We start from the raw sequence: 17,092 nt of genomic DNA on the forward strand, positions 1-17,092 counted from the left end.
AACCGAGTTAAGATAAATTGTGGAAAGAACACATGTCATAATCTTAAGGGTAAGTTTCTTTATCAACTTTCTGAGGATTTTTTAAACTATTGTTATAATTCAATTTTTAGGAACATTAGCACCCCAACTGTTTGGCACACAAACATAAAAAGTTAACCATGACTCTAATCCAACTATTTCTACATCACTAGGCAGATAATGTAACAACAACAAAAAAATCTCAGGTTTGTTCTCTTTGTTCTCTAATGCATATAACTAAGTAGAGGGGAAGTACCCACTACCCTCAATTTACAGATACAAAACCAAGAGACATAACTATGCTGTTGGAAAATATAAATATATTTTTTAAGGCAAAATCTATGTTGGAGGAAGGTTTGAAAAAAGCACCTCAGCAACTACAGAAGCAGAAACAGAAGAACAGCTTGTGGGGGCTTACTACAACTCTCATAAGTAATTATGTCATATACCATCACCCAGAAAGTTAAAAAAAAAGCCCACAGGAAAGGGAGACAACTGAAAGTTAATTACTAAACACGGAACCTTCTCTTAACTGACAGAGAGATATTTCTCTCCCCAAATATAAGTTAAAAGGCACAAGCAATTTGCATGTTTTTCATCTGGACATGCTGAACACATACTGAAGGTGCTCAGTTTGCTAATTATTAAACTGAAAGAGGCAAAAGTGAAATTACTTTGGTGCTATTTGTCCTACTATTTTTTAGGCACTATTTTCCTTAGAATTCAAACCCCACCTAGTTTCAGAAAAAGACCTAGAAAAACTTAGAAAATGAATGGAGAGCCTCTGGTTACATCCATAAACTATTTTAGAACAAATAAGTTATATAAAACACCAGTAAATAATTTCATTAAGCCTCATGCTTTCTCACATACAGTAACAGAAATTACCATTCTTTAGGCTTGCCTTTAATCTTTCAACATTTTGCATTTAACAGGCTCTTTCTGATCTGGTCATTGGTATCTAACTTCTCTCTTGCATCCTAACATAAATGAACTTGCTATAGTTCTAGGGTACATTTCTCTCTATTCAGATATTCAATCATGTCTCAATTCAATGTTGTCATCCCAACACTCATATTTCAGTTTGTTTACTTAAAAAGAGCATTCAGCAGTTGGCTATTAAACAAGCATTTCATGAATGTGGCGGGATGTTCATTACAGTAAACTTTCATCCACTGCCAGGAAATCTAATTTACCTATTCTTTTAATTATCAGACTGGCATATGGGCAGATTAAAAATAGGAAGACAGCCAGAAATAACTGTGTCTAATCTGGAAATATGTACATTTTCTGCAACATAGGTGACTTAAACTTGCTCTCTCATCAAGTGAAATGAGACATTATGATACTTCTATAGTTCAACTGCATTACATTTTTGTATTACTGTCTTTATCAGATGAATGCAACTTATCCCACTGCTACTTCAAACCCTTTTAATTCTGATAACTTAACTGATAATCTTCATCCTCCAGTAGAAAGATTACTCAACTGCTATTTTAAACTTGTCTACTCAGCACTGTCAAATTGGTATTCCAAAGGATGCCTTCCATCTGATTGATATTTCCAGTGAAAGAACAAGGCAACATCTACCACACTGTGTCGAATAACCACCAGTGTCCTTTCACCAGTGTCAAAGTACTGCCACTATGTCCACATGTGGGAAAGGAAAGGAGCCAAGGCCATACTTTCTCCTGAATATGTTGGCAAACCTGAGCAGAACTCTTGAGTTCCTGCTGTCACACTGACATGACGATCAACTCTGGCTGGGTATCCAAAAGCAGGGTTTAGTGGCTGCACAAGTTTCAACAAAAACATTATGCAAGTTCCCAGTCTGTAGAATGGAGATTATAAAGTTTTATCATCTTAACTATTACAGATTCATTAACAAAAGTTACTTTTTATCCCTGCAATTCTCTTCATAAGATGAACCCTCCAACGATTTAAAAAAAGAAGTTCAGATTGTGTCTTTTGTGATTCCGAACATTTAATCTCTTCTTGTACCTACCCTTGTGTTCCCTGTGTTATAAACCAGTATATCATCACAGGCTCCTGAAACAAGCACTCTGCAACAGGACCAGCACTGGTGGATGGGGCAGAGCAAGCTGCACTTAAGGAGTGTTTGATGCTCTGCTGCACTGACATGCTTGTTTCCAAGCTGGAGAGGCATGGATTTGATGGACGACCACACTGCGGATAAAGAACTGGCTGGATGGCCACATGAAAGAGTTGTGGTCAAAACCTCATTTGTCCACACAGAGATCAGTGGTGCCCCTCAGGGGTCAGTACTGCGGCTGATTCAACATCTTTGCTGGTGACATGGAGAGAGGGACCAAGCGCTCCCTCAGCACATTTGCTGATGACACCAAGCTGTGTGGTGAAGTCAACATGCTGGAGGGAAGGGATGCCAAGCAGAGGGACCCTGACAGGACGGAGATGAGGGCTGTGCAAACCTCATGGAGTTCAACAAAGAGGTGCTATTGGTGCAAGGTTCTACACCTGGGTCGGGGCAATCCCAGACACACTGACAGGCTGGGCAGACAAGTCACTGGGAGCAGCCCTGCAGAGAAAGACTTGGGTCTGATGGTTGAAGAAAGACAGCATGAGCCAGCAGTGTGAGCTCACAGCCCAGAAAGCCAGATGGAATCCTGAGCTGCATCAAAAGGAGCGTGGCCAGCAGGTCAAGGAAGGTGATTCTTCCCCTTTACTCTGCTCTTGTGGGACCCCATCCACAGTACTGCATCCAATTCTGGGTTCCCAACACAAGGAGGACAGGGAATTGTTAGAGCAATTGTTAGAGTTCAGGGCCATTAAGCTGACAAGAGGATTGGAGCACCTTCCCTATGAACACAGGCTGAGAAAGTTGGGGCTGTTCATCCTGGAGAAGAGAAGGTTGTGTGGAAACCTCATAGCAACCTTTCAGTATCTGAAGAGGCCTATAGGGTATCCAGAGAGATTCATCATCAGGAACTGCAGTGATAGCACAAGGAGTAATGGGTATATATTGAAATGGAGGAAGTTTAGGTTAAATATTAGGAAGAAATTCTTTATTGTGAGGGTAATGAGACACTGGAACAGGCTGCCCAGGAAGGCTGTAGATGCCACAAACCTGGCACTGTTCAAAGCCAGGCTGAGTAAGGCCTTGAGCAACCTGTTCTAGTAGGAGGTGTCCCTGTCCATGGCAAGGGGGAGTTAGGACTAGATGATCTTAAAGTTTCATTCCAATCCCTCAACATTCTATGAATCACAAGACTGAGGAACTCCTTATTCATGATTTAATGCCTGATCACTGAATGTACTTTACCAATTCACCAAAACAATATTTGGTCTGTTAAATATACAAATACCAAACAGGATTTGTCTACTTGACGGAACCCATTCTCTCCATCAATATGAAAAACAGAAGAGGAATCCTCCCAGATTCTGGGGTTTTTTTTAATATACAGGACACTGAGAATGCTACACCAGCTCAAATGAAAACTGCTCTATTCATCCAAAAAAAAACCAGAGAGTTACAAATAAAGACTGGTCTTTATCCTAAAGAATTTTACTTCAGGGAGTTAAGGTTCTCATAGCAACAAATGCACCTGTCCAACAGTTAGGAGAGAATGAACACCAGGAGTCAGTGTTTGAAGATGGATGGAGCTTTGGTAGCTTTGTCCATGTAACATGAATTCCTATAAAAACAAAGAACTGTATGACTGGTTCAGAATGAGTAACAATCAAGTGAGAGCTACATTAGTTAGCACAGGATTTTCCTATTTCTCTGATGAATGTTTAATTTACTTTACCTATATATAGGAAACCATAAAGCTGGAAATATTGTATACCAGAAGACTGTACAACAGTTACAGAAGAGAAGATGGAAGAGATATTTGATCAAACTATTTTTACCAAAAATGGGCACACATTTTTGCAAGTTTGGTCCAATTACCAAATGGATCAGGTCTACTTTCAGAGATTTTTTATAAAGCTCCACTGCCTTTTTGACATTACATATATCTTCTTTCTGAAAGTCTTTGTTCTGCCAAGTACTAGGTGTTATTAGATTAACTCTTCACAAATGAAAGCAGAGTACTTCATCCTTAGAGAGGAAAGACCCGAGAAATAATACCATGGAGTTGTCTTTAATGCATATTTGGAAGAATAAACAGAAAAAAATATTTCATACCTCAAAAAAAAAACTTGCATACTTCCTAAAACATGACACATTAAGTTGTCAGCCAATACAAAAGCAAAGACCTAATAAAATGGGAAATGCTATCTCAAAAGGCAGTTTCAAGCTATACTGTTTACCTGTTATTTAAACTAAAATTTGCAAATTGTTGTACATCCTCACTATAAAGAAGCTCGTGGCCTAAGAACCTGATGCTAGTTTCCCTCTTGAAAATAAACACACTCTATCATAATTGCACAAGGATATGCATGGAAGCCTTTAAAAAACACCAATTAAAAATTCTTGAACCTTTGAGTATTAACTTCTCACTTCTCTAGAAGTGTTTCCTAGAGAAATGGTGGTTTGCTGATAGAAGGGGTTTTCTCTGTAACTTCCATAAAAGCATCAAGTAACTTAACTTTGCAAAATATGGGCATCAGGGCACCTATGAAACTAAGTATCTATTTGCTGAACTTACATGGAAAGACGGAATTTTGTCAACATCCTGAGTTTTTAATAATTTTTATCCCTCCATCTACATTTTGTCATCTTGACTGCCTTAATTTGTTAGCTTCAGAGAACTATCACTTTTCTCTTGAATATTTTTACTTGGAAAGAGAAATGCTTTAAGTTAAATCATAAGTCTTAGATAGACTGTCACCTTCTTACCATACTCTTATTAGATTGCTACCTTCCCTGCAATTAAGAACTCCAAAAATCCCATACGTTCCAAGGATTAGCAACAAAGCAAAAAGGAAGGGGGGAAATAGGAAAAAATTACCATAAAGAACTGCAAAAGCTGTTCTCAAAAGTAAAAGTAGAAAATAACAGAAAATGGCATTGAAAATATAAGAGCTGCTTCCAACAGAAAGAGAATATGCTACTCTTCATTATGTACATGGGATACAATAATATCTTGTTGCAGCTTAAGACTATTGTGATTTAAGTTATACTGCAAGTGCAGGCAGAAGAAATTATTAAAGGCAAAGAAAACTAAACTGAAATGTATTTTGCAGAGAGCTTTTTTGAATCTTTTTCAATGGATAGTTTTGAGAACAGATTAAACAAGCATTTGTAGCTATGGCCTATCAATAATCAACGTTGCTTTGGAATCGTGGTCTACCTGGCTTATTTCAATACAGGAAAATCTATTGATAAAATCTTACAGTACAGATCTCAACAGTTCTACCAAAGACCAGCTCCAGTCTAGTATGATGCTGGGGCTTGATGCCATTATTGAGGACAAGAATTAGAACATTTATGCTCACTGATTAGATTTACCCTAAACAGCAAGGGTGCTTTCTTCTAAATACTTTTTACGCACATTTTAACTGGATAGGTACGCTTACTGTTTTATTTGAAAGCAAGACTATTTCTCTAACCCCATGTAGTTTAGCTAAAAAAAAAAAAAAACAAACAGAAATCAGGAGGTTTTGCTTCTATCCACCTTCTATCCATCCAAAGAGATAATGTGACTGTTTGACATGGCAGGTCTCGCAGTGATGAAGTAGTACAAAAATGCCTGAGGCAGCTGAAAGTTTGCATGATGACACGGTGGCGGCAGGTGTTTCTCTTCATGCACTTGGGAATCTGTGTGGTGTACTATATTTTAGCAGATTCCTTGCTATTTCTGGCAGCTGTACATCTCTCCCTGAATACCAGAACATCTGGAGGTCAGTCACAGGCATGAAAGTAAAATCAAAAGTTTTGGAAATTATAATGGGAATCTTGCACTCATGGTAATGTATTTAGAAAAAAATAGGAACTGTGAGACCCGAAGCAACACAGAGTGATAGAGGTAAATGCATAAAGACAGAAACATTTTAACACAAACTTGTAAGTGTTACCTCAGTGTAAAAATCCCTCACTGGAATCCACAGAAAACACTTTCTACTCAAAGTGGAAGCTGGGAAATCCATGCATACCCAACAGAAGAGACACTGACTTGATTAGACAGGACATAATTTAACTGAAAGCTCAAAAAATATCAACTTACCAGCAATTACATTCCACCAGTTTGTGCCTGTATTATGTAAACATCACTGTTAGCTGTTGAGCTAAACAAAATCTAAGATGGACATCTACCTATCCACTCAGTGAAGAGTTTGATTAAAGTTGTCTGGAGTAAGAAATCAGGTGTGATATTAACAAAACAGGAAACGTCTTCTTACTTATACTAAAAAGGCACCTGATATTTTGCCGATGGTGTTTCTCACCATTAGTGAACGCTGATCTTATGGTCACATCACAACTGCAGGTGTTCAATGAAATAGCAAAAAACTTCCTTCAAAGGCTGTTGAGGTCTTTAGACAGAGAATTACTCCTGGCAAGGGATCATACTCTAACTCCTGCAGGAAAAAATAAAGCAGCCTACTGAAACACTTCCTTCTTATTAGATTAAGACAGACTTTGGGTTTGGATAAATCCAGAACATCTAAGTAAAAGGTTTAAGAAATGCTTCATTTCAAATTTTATGGATAAAACTGAAGATTATTTCTGTCATCTTGGGTCTGAAGTGGAAGTTGATATTTCAGAGATTAAAAGAGAGGAAGACTATGACAGTTGAAGAGGGTGACAGCACCAGAAAGCTGTCAAGTCCATGAGGTATATAAACTGAATGCCAATTACAGTAAGATTAATAGGAGAATTTGTAAGAGAAAACATAAGACTAACCTCCAATAGAAACAAATAATTAGCAGAAACTTGTACTATACAGTGATTACAAATATGTAATAATAATAATGTTTTTATGTAGAGACATGCAGGTCTGCTTTTAGGAGGGATATCTTAGAATATGTATCCCCAAATATTACCAAGATCTACTCTAGCATGACAGCACACCCAAAAAATATAAGGTAAGACCTTAAGGTCCCAATACTTCACTAGAACCTCAAAACACAGTAAAAAACAGCTTAAAACAGTAGGAACAAACTGTACAGCCAGAGCAGTTAAAACCAATTTTTCTTTATAAGAAGTTTTGCGGTGTCTTTTTAAAATGCCCAAAAATTTTCATTACCCCCCTCCTGATCTTTCCATCATCATTACACCTTTTCTGATACTAGTGTTAAGAAGATTCAAGGTTACTGCTGGGTAAACTGCCAACACTAGAAGGATATTAATGTGTCTACTAACAGCTAAGCACACTTTTAACACATTTCAATACATGATCTTTCTCATAACGGGCAGACACGACAAGGCAACCAAGAAATGAACCAAAAGTGTATTCAAAGTTATTGAGGAAAGGCCACACAACCATCCAAATCGTATCTTATGCTTATAATAAAGGCCACTTTATGCTCACAACTTGTACATTAGTAGAACAAACCTAACTGCTTTACACTTTTGGAGAATTTGTACCACAAAGTACAGCAGGAGAGAAAAAACCCAACTCTTAGAAGCAGATTCAGGAAAGAAATGAAGTGTCAAAATAACAAAGGAGGGAAGACTCAACACATGTCAACTACAGAAAAACAGTCAGAAGAGGCAGAAGCACCACAAAGATTTCACAACCACCTAGTGACAACAGGAAATTTGTTACCACTCTGCAATCTGTTTTTATTTATACAAAATAAATATTTAAAAAAGGGGTACACTGCGTAGTGACAACTAGAAGGGAACACAGCCCATAGTGAGGAGCTCTGATATACCCACCAGCAGCACATTCACCTAGCTCTCAAGCACAAAAACCTCAACACACATTTTGGTCTTTTCCAACTCAATATAAAAAATTGGTCACCTTTAAGAGCCAAGTCTGAAAACAACCTAATCAGCCATCACATGATGACAAGAGCAATCTTCTTCAGATCATTCTGAATTCTTGCAAAAATTTACACTTGCAATTTTTAGTCACTACAGCTGAAGATACTTGTTTTGTCTGCCACAGTCTGCACTCATATAGTTTATGAAAACATAACCGTTTGTCAAGGATTTCCTCATTATCGAATTGCAACAGAAGAGCACAAATCACAATTAAAAAATCATTTTATATACGGATGTGAATTCCACTTGATAACAATAAAATAATGCTCTCTATTGCAGGCTGACAATGGAGAACAGAACTGCAATCACCCAGATCTGGTACAGGATTAAGGTCCAGTCTATAATCCCCTTAAAATTTAAGAATAATTGCACCATTTCATAGAGCAATCAGCAGCAACACACAAACATATTTATAGCTAATGAAATGCTGCATATAAAATACATCAAAGTAAACTTTATTCTTACAAGAGAAGAAAACAGGTCTATAACATCTTCTGTCAAGGTACAAGGGCCTTGTTTTTCTGTGTTTTTAATAGTTGTTCTACACTGTTGGGTTATAAACAATAAAGTATTTCAAACTGAGGTATTTCAAAACCAGATAAAGGACTCGGCTATACAGCTCCCATTTTATTTAATAAGAACAGAATACTTAAATCCTTTATTTGCCTTTGAACCTAAGGATCTTTCCATGCTTTACTGCACATTCTTTAGCTTCCATCAGTTTGAAAATAAGCTTATTTATTGAACACTGTTACCTACTTCATTAAAAAAAATAAAAGTTCATTTCTGGCAGCAAGCTATAAATGAACTTTTGCTGGGCTCCAGAATGACTACCTGGCAAAACAAAACGAGGACACCAGAGCTTCCAAGATCTATGCAGTTATTACATGAGTAGAAACTAAGAAGGAAAAAAAAAAAAAAATCAGCTGAAATCATACTGCGAGAAATACTAAAACATTTCTTCATTACTGAGCTTCTAGACCTAAGATATAAATAAGTGATATATATTCAATTTATATATATCATAAATAACTCTCATATATATACTCTCAGTTTCATATATTTGACTAAATCCTTCTTTCATGCATGTATTTTCAAAGACTTTATTCTAGAAAGCATGGCAGATACCTTTAAACTGTTATTTGAAAGAGATTTCTGAGATGGCTTTTATATTACATGGTTTTTCTACAACCCATGTCATGCAGTGCAAACTAAGTAGCTAAGCCAACTCTCTGAATCACGGATACTATTTTGTGTCAGCCCAAATAAAGCATTAAAACTGCAGAAGAGACTGGATAAGTATTCTGGCACCACAAGCACAGGTGAACAGATTTAAAAAACCACTTCGTGAACCAGAACCAAAACACTTGCCCAACAACACTTTTTAATACATTAAGCATCTGTTTAGTCCTCTGTTCAAAATTTGAAAAGCAGGATCTTTCAACACTGAATGGCATGTCTCAACCCTCAGTGCAACACATCAGCCTGCAAAACCAGATACGGCCGTACTATAAATCTTGGTATGGAAGGAACTCATTTCAAAACAGCATGATTTCTATGTCAGCTTCTACACAACTGATTTGCTCAGTGAGACTTGTTTTGAAAAGGTGCATGGTTAAAAAACGTAGTAAACTTGGGCTTTACAACAGACTTTTGTAACAGTCATTGAAGTAATGAGAAGAATATTCATGCTGGTTAAACTTTAAATCAATCAATCAACTCTTGAAGCCACTCGCTAAGAACACGTAACCACGATTTCAGTGATAAATCTGCTTTAGACATTAGTAATCTACTCTGTACATGTCAAGGATGGTGTCTTCATTCCCACCTACCCAACACTACTTCAGTTCAATGAACAGCTCATTCACAAGTCGAGCCCGAGCCAGGAAAGGCAGATTTCCACCTCTCAGTGTAACAAGTTAAGAAAGTAGGCACAAAGATAAAATAGACTAAGAACACACTGATCTGAACCAACATAAACCAACCTCTCTGTGCTTAAACCAATGTTTCTGTGCATTGACATGGACATTCTAACCAAGCACAGTATGATAAATTTTGACCAGAGAAAAACAAACCTGACATATGAATTCTGCATATACAAAATAAAATAAAACTATGCTCAAAATATTTAGTAGCAAATCTTCCTGGTTAGTAGGAAGTAGAACCCAGTTTAATCCAGAAGCGACAGATGTGAAATTAGCATGCTACAATGGCCACCAAGAATCAACTTAAGAAACCAGATACAAAATCATAAATAAAACACATTTCAAACTAACTATGTGAATTCACTCTTACCCATTCCACCTTTTAACAATTTGCCTGACCGTCCATGAATGGGTGACAGCAATGTGTAAACAAACACCATCACTTGTATCAGCCAGACTATTAAACAAAGTAAAGCTACAGAAGTAGCGGTTTCTGTGGCCTAAAATATTTGAGAACTTGTTTTATACACTGGGATGCACCTAATACTATCCAAGAAAGGATATCTAAGGGAAATCAAGGCCATGTATAGACACAGATATGACTAAAATGGTCTGCTTTTTCAGCAGTCCGTGGAGCTAGTACCACAAAGTTTGTTTAGGAACAAATACTAAGCAGGTTCACCAGCTCAGAAGAAACACCTGCAAACAAACCCTGCCTCATAACCTGCCCAAACTCCGGGAAGCGGGCCTTTTCCCGACGGCTGAATAATTACACACAATGGTGCTTCAAACAGTGCCGGCTCGGGAGCCCTCTCCCGAGGTGGAATTGCGCTCCCTTGATAGGGCAAGAAAACGGGGAGCAACATCACAGACCTGCCACCACCACCGGCGACTCTGTATAGTCCACCACCACCCTCACCTTCCCAGCATGGCAGAAACTCCACTATCCCCCCAGTGAATGAGATAGGGAAGGGAGCGGGGGAAGGAAGGGGACGGAGAGCAGGAGCCCCGCGCCAAGGGACGCGGGACGGACTACAGCTTCTGCCCGGCCCCTCGGAGGAGCGGCAGAGCCCCCACCTCCCGGACCGCCGCCTCCCTCCCTTCGCCCTCAGGGGAGGAGGGGTGTCGGAGCGACGGGGACGGGGGGGGGGCCCGGTCCGCCACCGCCAGGAACAAAGGGCCCTTCGATAAGCCGAGCCGCAGAGCACAACAAAGGGGCCCGGAGACCGCGAGAACCGGGGCGGGGGGAGGCGAAGCGGGGGATGGGGATTACGGGCCGGGCCGGAACGGCAGCGGGCGCGGGGGCCACTCCGCCTCAGCCCACAACGAGCGGCGGCGTCGATCGCCCTGCCGGGTCCCGAGCACCGGGTCCCCGCTCCCCCCTCCCGCGCCGGCCGCAGCACCGGGTCGCCGGCTGCGGGTTCCCCGCGGCGGGGGCGGCGCTGGTCCCGCCCGGCGCCCGCGCTCCGGCCTGGCCAAGCTCACACACACACACACCCCGCCGGGGAGGGGAGGGAGCGGGCGGGGGCAGGGCACGGAGGAAGGGAAGGGAAAAGGGAAGAGGCGGCCTGACCTGGCAGAGCTGCTTGCAGTACTCGGTGGCTGCCTGCACGGCCGGCTCGCGGCTCTCCCGCAGCCCCGTCTCCAGCTCCAGCAGCCGCTCCCGCAGGAGCCGCAGCTCCAGGAGGTCGCCGCCCGGGCCGCCGCTCTCCCGCTCGGCCTCCTCGTCCGCCATCTTCGCACCCCGCTCCGTCGCGTACGCAGCCCCCCCGCCCCCCTTTCCTCCCTCCCTGCCTCCCCCGGCTCCCCCCGCTCCGCTCCCGGGTCACGTGATTACACAATGCCACGTTCCAGGGACGGGGGGTCACGTGCGGAGGAGATGGAGACGCGCGGGAGCGCGCGGCGCGCGCGCGCGCGCACCGCCCGCCGTCCCCCCGCGGCGCAAAGGACTGGGGCCGGGGAGGGGGCGGGGCCTCCGCGCCTCACGTGACGCAGTGCCACGCGCGGCGGGGCGCGCCCCCGCGCGGCCACGTGACGGGGCCCTCCCCCGCCCGCGCGGCGACGCGTTTTGGCGGCAAAGCGGCCGCAAATGGCGGCGGCCTCGGGAGCGGTGGGGGCGGGCTGGATCGGTCCCGTTTTTCTGCTGACCCTCGAGTTCAGAATCGTGGAATCAATTAAGTTGGAAAAGACCTCTCAGATCATCAAATCCAACCTATGGGTGAACACCAACTGACGTCAACTAGACCATGGCACGAAGGGTCACATCCGATCCTTCCACCTGAGGGCACCATGTGGCACGAACCACTGCTGGATGGGCCGTGGCCCACCCCACCGAGGTTTTGTGGCTGTTGATTACCTCACCTTTCTTCCTCTGCAGGAATTGTGTTAACCTCAAGGATGCCACTGAGTTGTCTTCACACCTAGATCATTCTGCTTTCGTAATTGGAAATGGGAAGTGCAGCTTGCCTGTTCAAATGAAGCAGTTGAGATCTGGAGGTTCTGGAGGGCTTTGTTGCCCTTGCATGCTAGGCCAAGCACCCTCTCACACACTGGGGGCATAATCACGATAGTGGAAAGCTCCTGTGATGGACATTGTCCTTCCCTGCATCTACGCAATTAGCTGAGGAGGTGTTGGAAGTACTGGAGATGGACCTGAGAAGGATTGAGAAGGAAAACATGAATCTGATGGACACTGAATCGGCATGGATACATGTTTTGCAGTCTTCGAGGCTGCACAGGTTGACGGGTGTTGATGGCTTCACACTTCACATTGCCAGCCCTCATTGAGGAATTGAGGAGGAAATGTGTTACAGCAGCGAGAGCCCTGCCTGAACGGAACTGAATCATTTGTCATAGCCAGCCAGCACTATCTTAAGCTGGGCATTCCACATCATCTGAAAAATGAGGAACACTGGTACTTTACACAAACTTAAATTGGGTGTAGCAGTATTTTGACTGGAAGAGGCTACCAGCAGACCCCTAAACATGCCTTCCAGTCTTGCACTGACCCAGGTGTAACTCAATATCCCATACCCACTACCTTATCTTGTATGACCATGGGATTGATTTGATGTTCTCTTTTTTTTTGTCACAAAAGACAAATCACTACCTGCTTCTTGCGTGCAGTTGAAAGCTGAGGCGTATTGTGAAATGAACACTAAATCAGAGCTGGGATGAAAAGAGGTTCTTCCAGAACTGCAGCAATTTTAGTCTGCAAGTGTAGACATTCACGGTGAGAGCACTGAATATGCAGCATTTTGGAGACAGGCTTGGGAATCTGGTCCAAAAATGACCACATTTTGGGTCATAGCAGTGAACACAAAGTAGTATGTTTGTTGTTTTCCATACAAGCATTCAAGTAGATACCTTGTTTGCGACTTGTAAGCCTGAAACATTTTTAACTTTCTTGACAGTTTTTGCACAGGGAATCCATTCTGTTACAAGCAGAAGAAGAGAAAACTTTCAGCTTCTCAGTTTAAGGTTAATGTAGTACCAGTAAATCTGATTTGTATGTATCCCTCGCTACCAAACTGCCTTTAATACCAGTACTAGTCAGTCATGCAAATGCTAGAAACAATGGCATGAAGACCTATTTATTCTTTCTCAATCACTTAATATATCTCCAGGATCTAAAATACCTCCTCCTCTGGATAACTCCGTCCTGTACTGTGCCATTTGCAATTATTTTCACTTAAGGGTGAACCACAATACCCCAATTGACAGTCTGTAGTCTGTCCTTGCTTTAGCTTGCTGTATTGTTTCTGCCTTGACCAGGAGGTGTTCTGAATTGAGCCCAAGCCAAGAAGGAAGGAGAAAGGGAGTATGGGTTTCTCAATCGTGCCAAAGGTTAGCACTTGGAGAGGGTAGAGTAAGTGTTGTTTGTTTTGTTCTCCTCAGGGTCAAGCTGAAAGTAGCCTGTGCTTCAGTCCTTCAGTGCTACCCTGAAGAGGACTTGCACTTAAGCCTCCAGGGGCTTTGTGCAAGGGAGGACTCCTGTCTTTAATCATGACTCGCAGGCAGAGAATTGCTAATGTTATATCTAAGAGACCCAGAAAATAATTATTATGTAGAAGGAATGACCACAAATAGTGGTGAAAAACAAAGGAGTTATTTTTTTCTTGACAACAGTGAGACTGTGATGACAGCAAATAATTCAAGCATGGCAATGGCTTGAGGAAAAGGAAAAGAATAAAGAGAAACTACGAGGTCTTGTTCATCCCATATTCGACTCCTCACAGAAGCTACACTGTGGTGAATAGATCTCGGGGTAGAGAAGAGCTGTTGCTTAATGGTGACAGAGGAAAGAGATTGTGCAGAGAAGAGGTTCTTTTCAGGCACCTCTTTTCTTCATGGACCTGTGGGGCAGGCTATATGACAGCGAAAGAATATGAGTATAAGAGAGAGGAGGCTTACATTCCAGAAGAAGAAACATTGACTGTAACTGTAAATATAGTCAAATAATCCACTTGCTGTTAAAATGGAAAATACAGAGAAGAGAGAAGCATATGAGGAAGATGCATGTATTAGGAAGGACAATTAAAAGGAGGGATGAAAAACATGAACTCAACCAAAACAGTCCAAGAGCAAAGACTGTGAAGATGTTGAAAAAGAACAAAAAAAGGATGGAAGAGTGGAAGGGAAAGGACCTGACTTTTACACCAGTTCAAAGACAGAATTTTTTGTCAAGAAGACCTGAAAGGCTTATTACTTGGGTGTGCTAGAAATAAAGATTTAAGATAAGGGCTTATAGCAGTAATTATTCCTTACCATCAGAAATTTTTTTGGGGTTCAATTACACTCTTTCCTGTTCTCTTATTCTTGCCTCTTCCTTGACTGAATCATTATTTCCACAGTGTGGTGTTTTCCGAGCTCCATACTTTGATTCTCACGTCTCAAAGCTGTCATTTAGAGGGGGCACATCAGATACTCTTTATGTTTTGAGATGCAGGACCTGGTTAGAAATGCATTAGAGATAAAGGAGTCTTCATGACCAGTTGTTTGAAATAGCTTTAAATATAGAAAAAAAGTAGTCTCCCACCATTTGATTTTAGGTAGTGGAAGAGGGAAATCTAGCAAGTACCACAAGATGTATCAGAGGTTAGAATGATGACAGAAAAGAGAGAGGGTTGGAATAGTGGTGACTGTGTAGCTTGGACTGTATGTAGCTAGTAGTTGGGAGAAGGACTAACTCTTCCCGGAAGAATGTCATGTTAACAAGAAAGAGCTGTGATATTTGTGTATCACTGGAGCCCTGGCAACAAAACTAGATCTTTTAGGGATAATAGAAGATATGAGAGAATAAAGATTAGAATGGGATCACATAAATATTAAAACACTCATGGTGTTTGGGAAGCTAAGGGGATTAATGGAGGATTAGAATTTGCAGCATGATATTTAAGAATTTGCAGATAGATATTTAAGAAACAAACAGCGACAGGACAAATAAAGTAGAACTTGTTTGAGTCGGTATTGGGAAAGTGTGTCAAAGAACTTCTGTTAGAGAGCATGAAGATGTGCTGGAGATGTTTGGCTTCAAGTCTGGAGAGAAATAGTTTTTAGAAGAATAATTAGGAAAAATACCACTTTTAACAAAAGTAGGTGGATAACTAAGGTTCTTAATTTCTTAGGTCAAACTTCAGGAAATTAAGGGAATGAGCTGGTGATGACAAATGCATCTAGGTGGTTGAGGACTTGCTTGTGGAAAAAGTTTGGCAGCTGCTAAATCTCTCTGAAAAAACATATCTGTAATTCAAGTCTCAAACAAGGGCAACAGTCAGTCCCTCAGCTTGATAAATAGCCACTTCAAAAGGGTTATTGGGGACAATCAAAAGCTTGAAAGGAATAGAACAATATGATTACTTGAAAAAATATTAAGAAGGGTAAGAGTAAAGTGAGAATTTTGAGAAACTCAGCTTCCTTTACAAAGGAAATTAAAGCAGGGGCTAATGAGAAAGAAGGTATGAAATGTTTCCACATTTGAGATGAAAGAAAAAAACCTATCACATATGCATCTGAAACATCAGAAGATCTTTATTCATCCAGAAATTTCCATTAATGGTGTTGAGGGAAAAAAATGAGCTATAATAATGAAATATGCTGATGATACAAAACAGACAATTTCAATATGAGAAGGATCAAGACTAGATGACCTTCAGAACCTTAATAACAGAATGGATTAATTTTAATAACACAACATGCAAGGAGACTGATAGCAATACTTTCTGCTGGAGAAGAACCTCATTAGTTGGAAGTAACAGTGGGTAGGAAGTGCTCGTTGCTTAGTTGAGGATGACCAAGTCATAGATATAATCCAGCTGCAAAAAGTTACTAAAATCACATGACATGCCAGGTCAGCTATTTCCATTAGATACTGCAGATAAAAACATTGGTCTCACCTCATCTGAAATGATTTATGCAATTCTGGTCACTATTATTCAAAAAAGATGAGATCGCACCACAGGAGGTACAGAGAAGGACTCAAAGAAAGGTCAGTAAAATGGAGAACGTGTTTCATGAGGAGAGAATAAAAATGGTTTATTCAGCCTAGGTGAAAAAAAGTGTAATTTCAGTCTGGAAACAGTGAAAGTAAGCATATAGTTAGTTAGGACAAAAGCTTTTCAAGCTGAAAGATGGTAGTGTGTGGAGAAAAACTGATTATTGAATATGTTGAAACAGACATAGCTATCATTTTAGGCAATAAATAGTGCTATTTCTGAGGCATGTAAGTGTTCCTTCACAAGGTTAGAAAAGAAACTTCATGAAAATGGTAGAATGGTAGATTTGTTCAAAGGGATCTGATAATGAAAATTAATTGCAAATAAAACATAAACTCCAAAAGAGGCAAGAAAATGAATCTTGTGTAGTCACATCTTCCTTAATGATACTGCTGCCTTCTGTCAAGGCTGGGCCCACATTCACCTGTATTCAAAATCACTGATATAGGTCTATACATTATTCAGTTATCAACATGACCTATATGTCTGACAGCAAGAACAAAATCAACTGGGCAGAGCCTGGTCTTATGTTGTCTTTTCACGAGCTGGGGGAAAAAATTAAAAAAAGTTTTACAATATCCATTTTCAGGTTGCAGAAAGGAGCAAATTAATGAGGGAGGACAGCACATTTTAAAACACAACCTGGGTTGTGTTATAGTTCCTTTATTCAGAAGGAACTATTACAAAATATTTTCAGAGCCATCTTAAAAGCGAGGGAGTGGATATGTTCTCATTTACATAAT

The 17,092-nt window shown here is 41.0% G+C and overlaps 1 protein-coding gene across 1 annotated transcript in view; it reads right to left on the reverse strand.

Annotated features, from left to right (window-relative positions):
• Positions 1–11,616, reverse strand: part of ZNF292 (zinc finger protein 292) — a 48,506-nt gene extending 36,890 nt beyond the window's left edge. Inside the window, exon 1 of the mRNA XM_059842500.1 lies at positions 11,429–11,616. Coding sequence (XP_059698483.1) covers positions 11,429–11,590 — 162 coding nt within the window. The 5' untranslated portion in view covers positions 11,591–11,616. The remainder of the gene's footprint in view (positions 1–11,428) is intronic.
• Between the last annotated feature and the right edge of the window lie 5,476 nt (positions 11,617–17,092).

The sequence above is a fragment of the Haemorhous mexicanus genome, chromosome 3 (assembly GCF_027477595.1).
Source record: "Haemorhous mexicanus isolate bHaeMex1 chromosome 3, bHaeMex1.pri, whole genome shotgun sequence".
In the NCBI taxonomy this organism is placed as follows: domain Eukaryota; kingdom Metazoa; phylum Chordata; class Aves; order Passeriformes; family Fringillidae; genus Haemorhous; species Haemorhous mexicanus.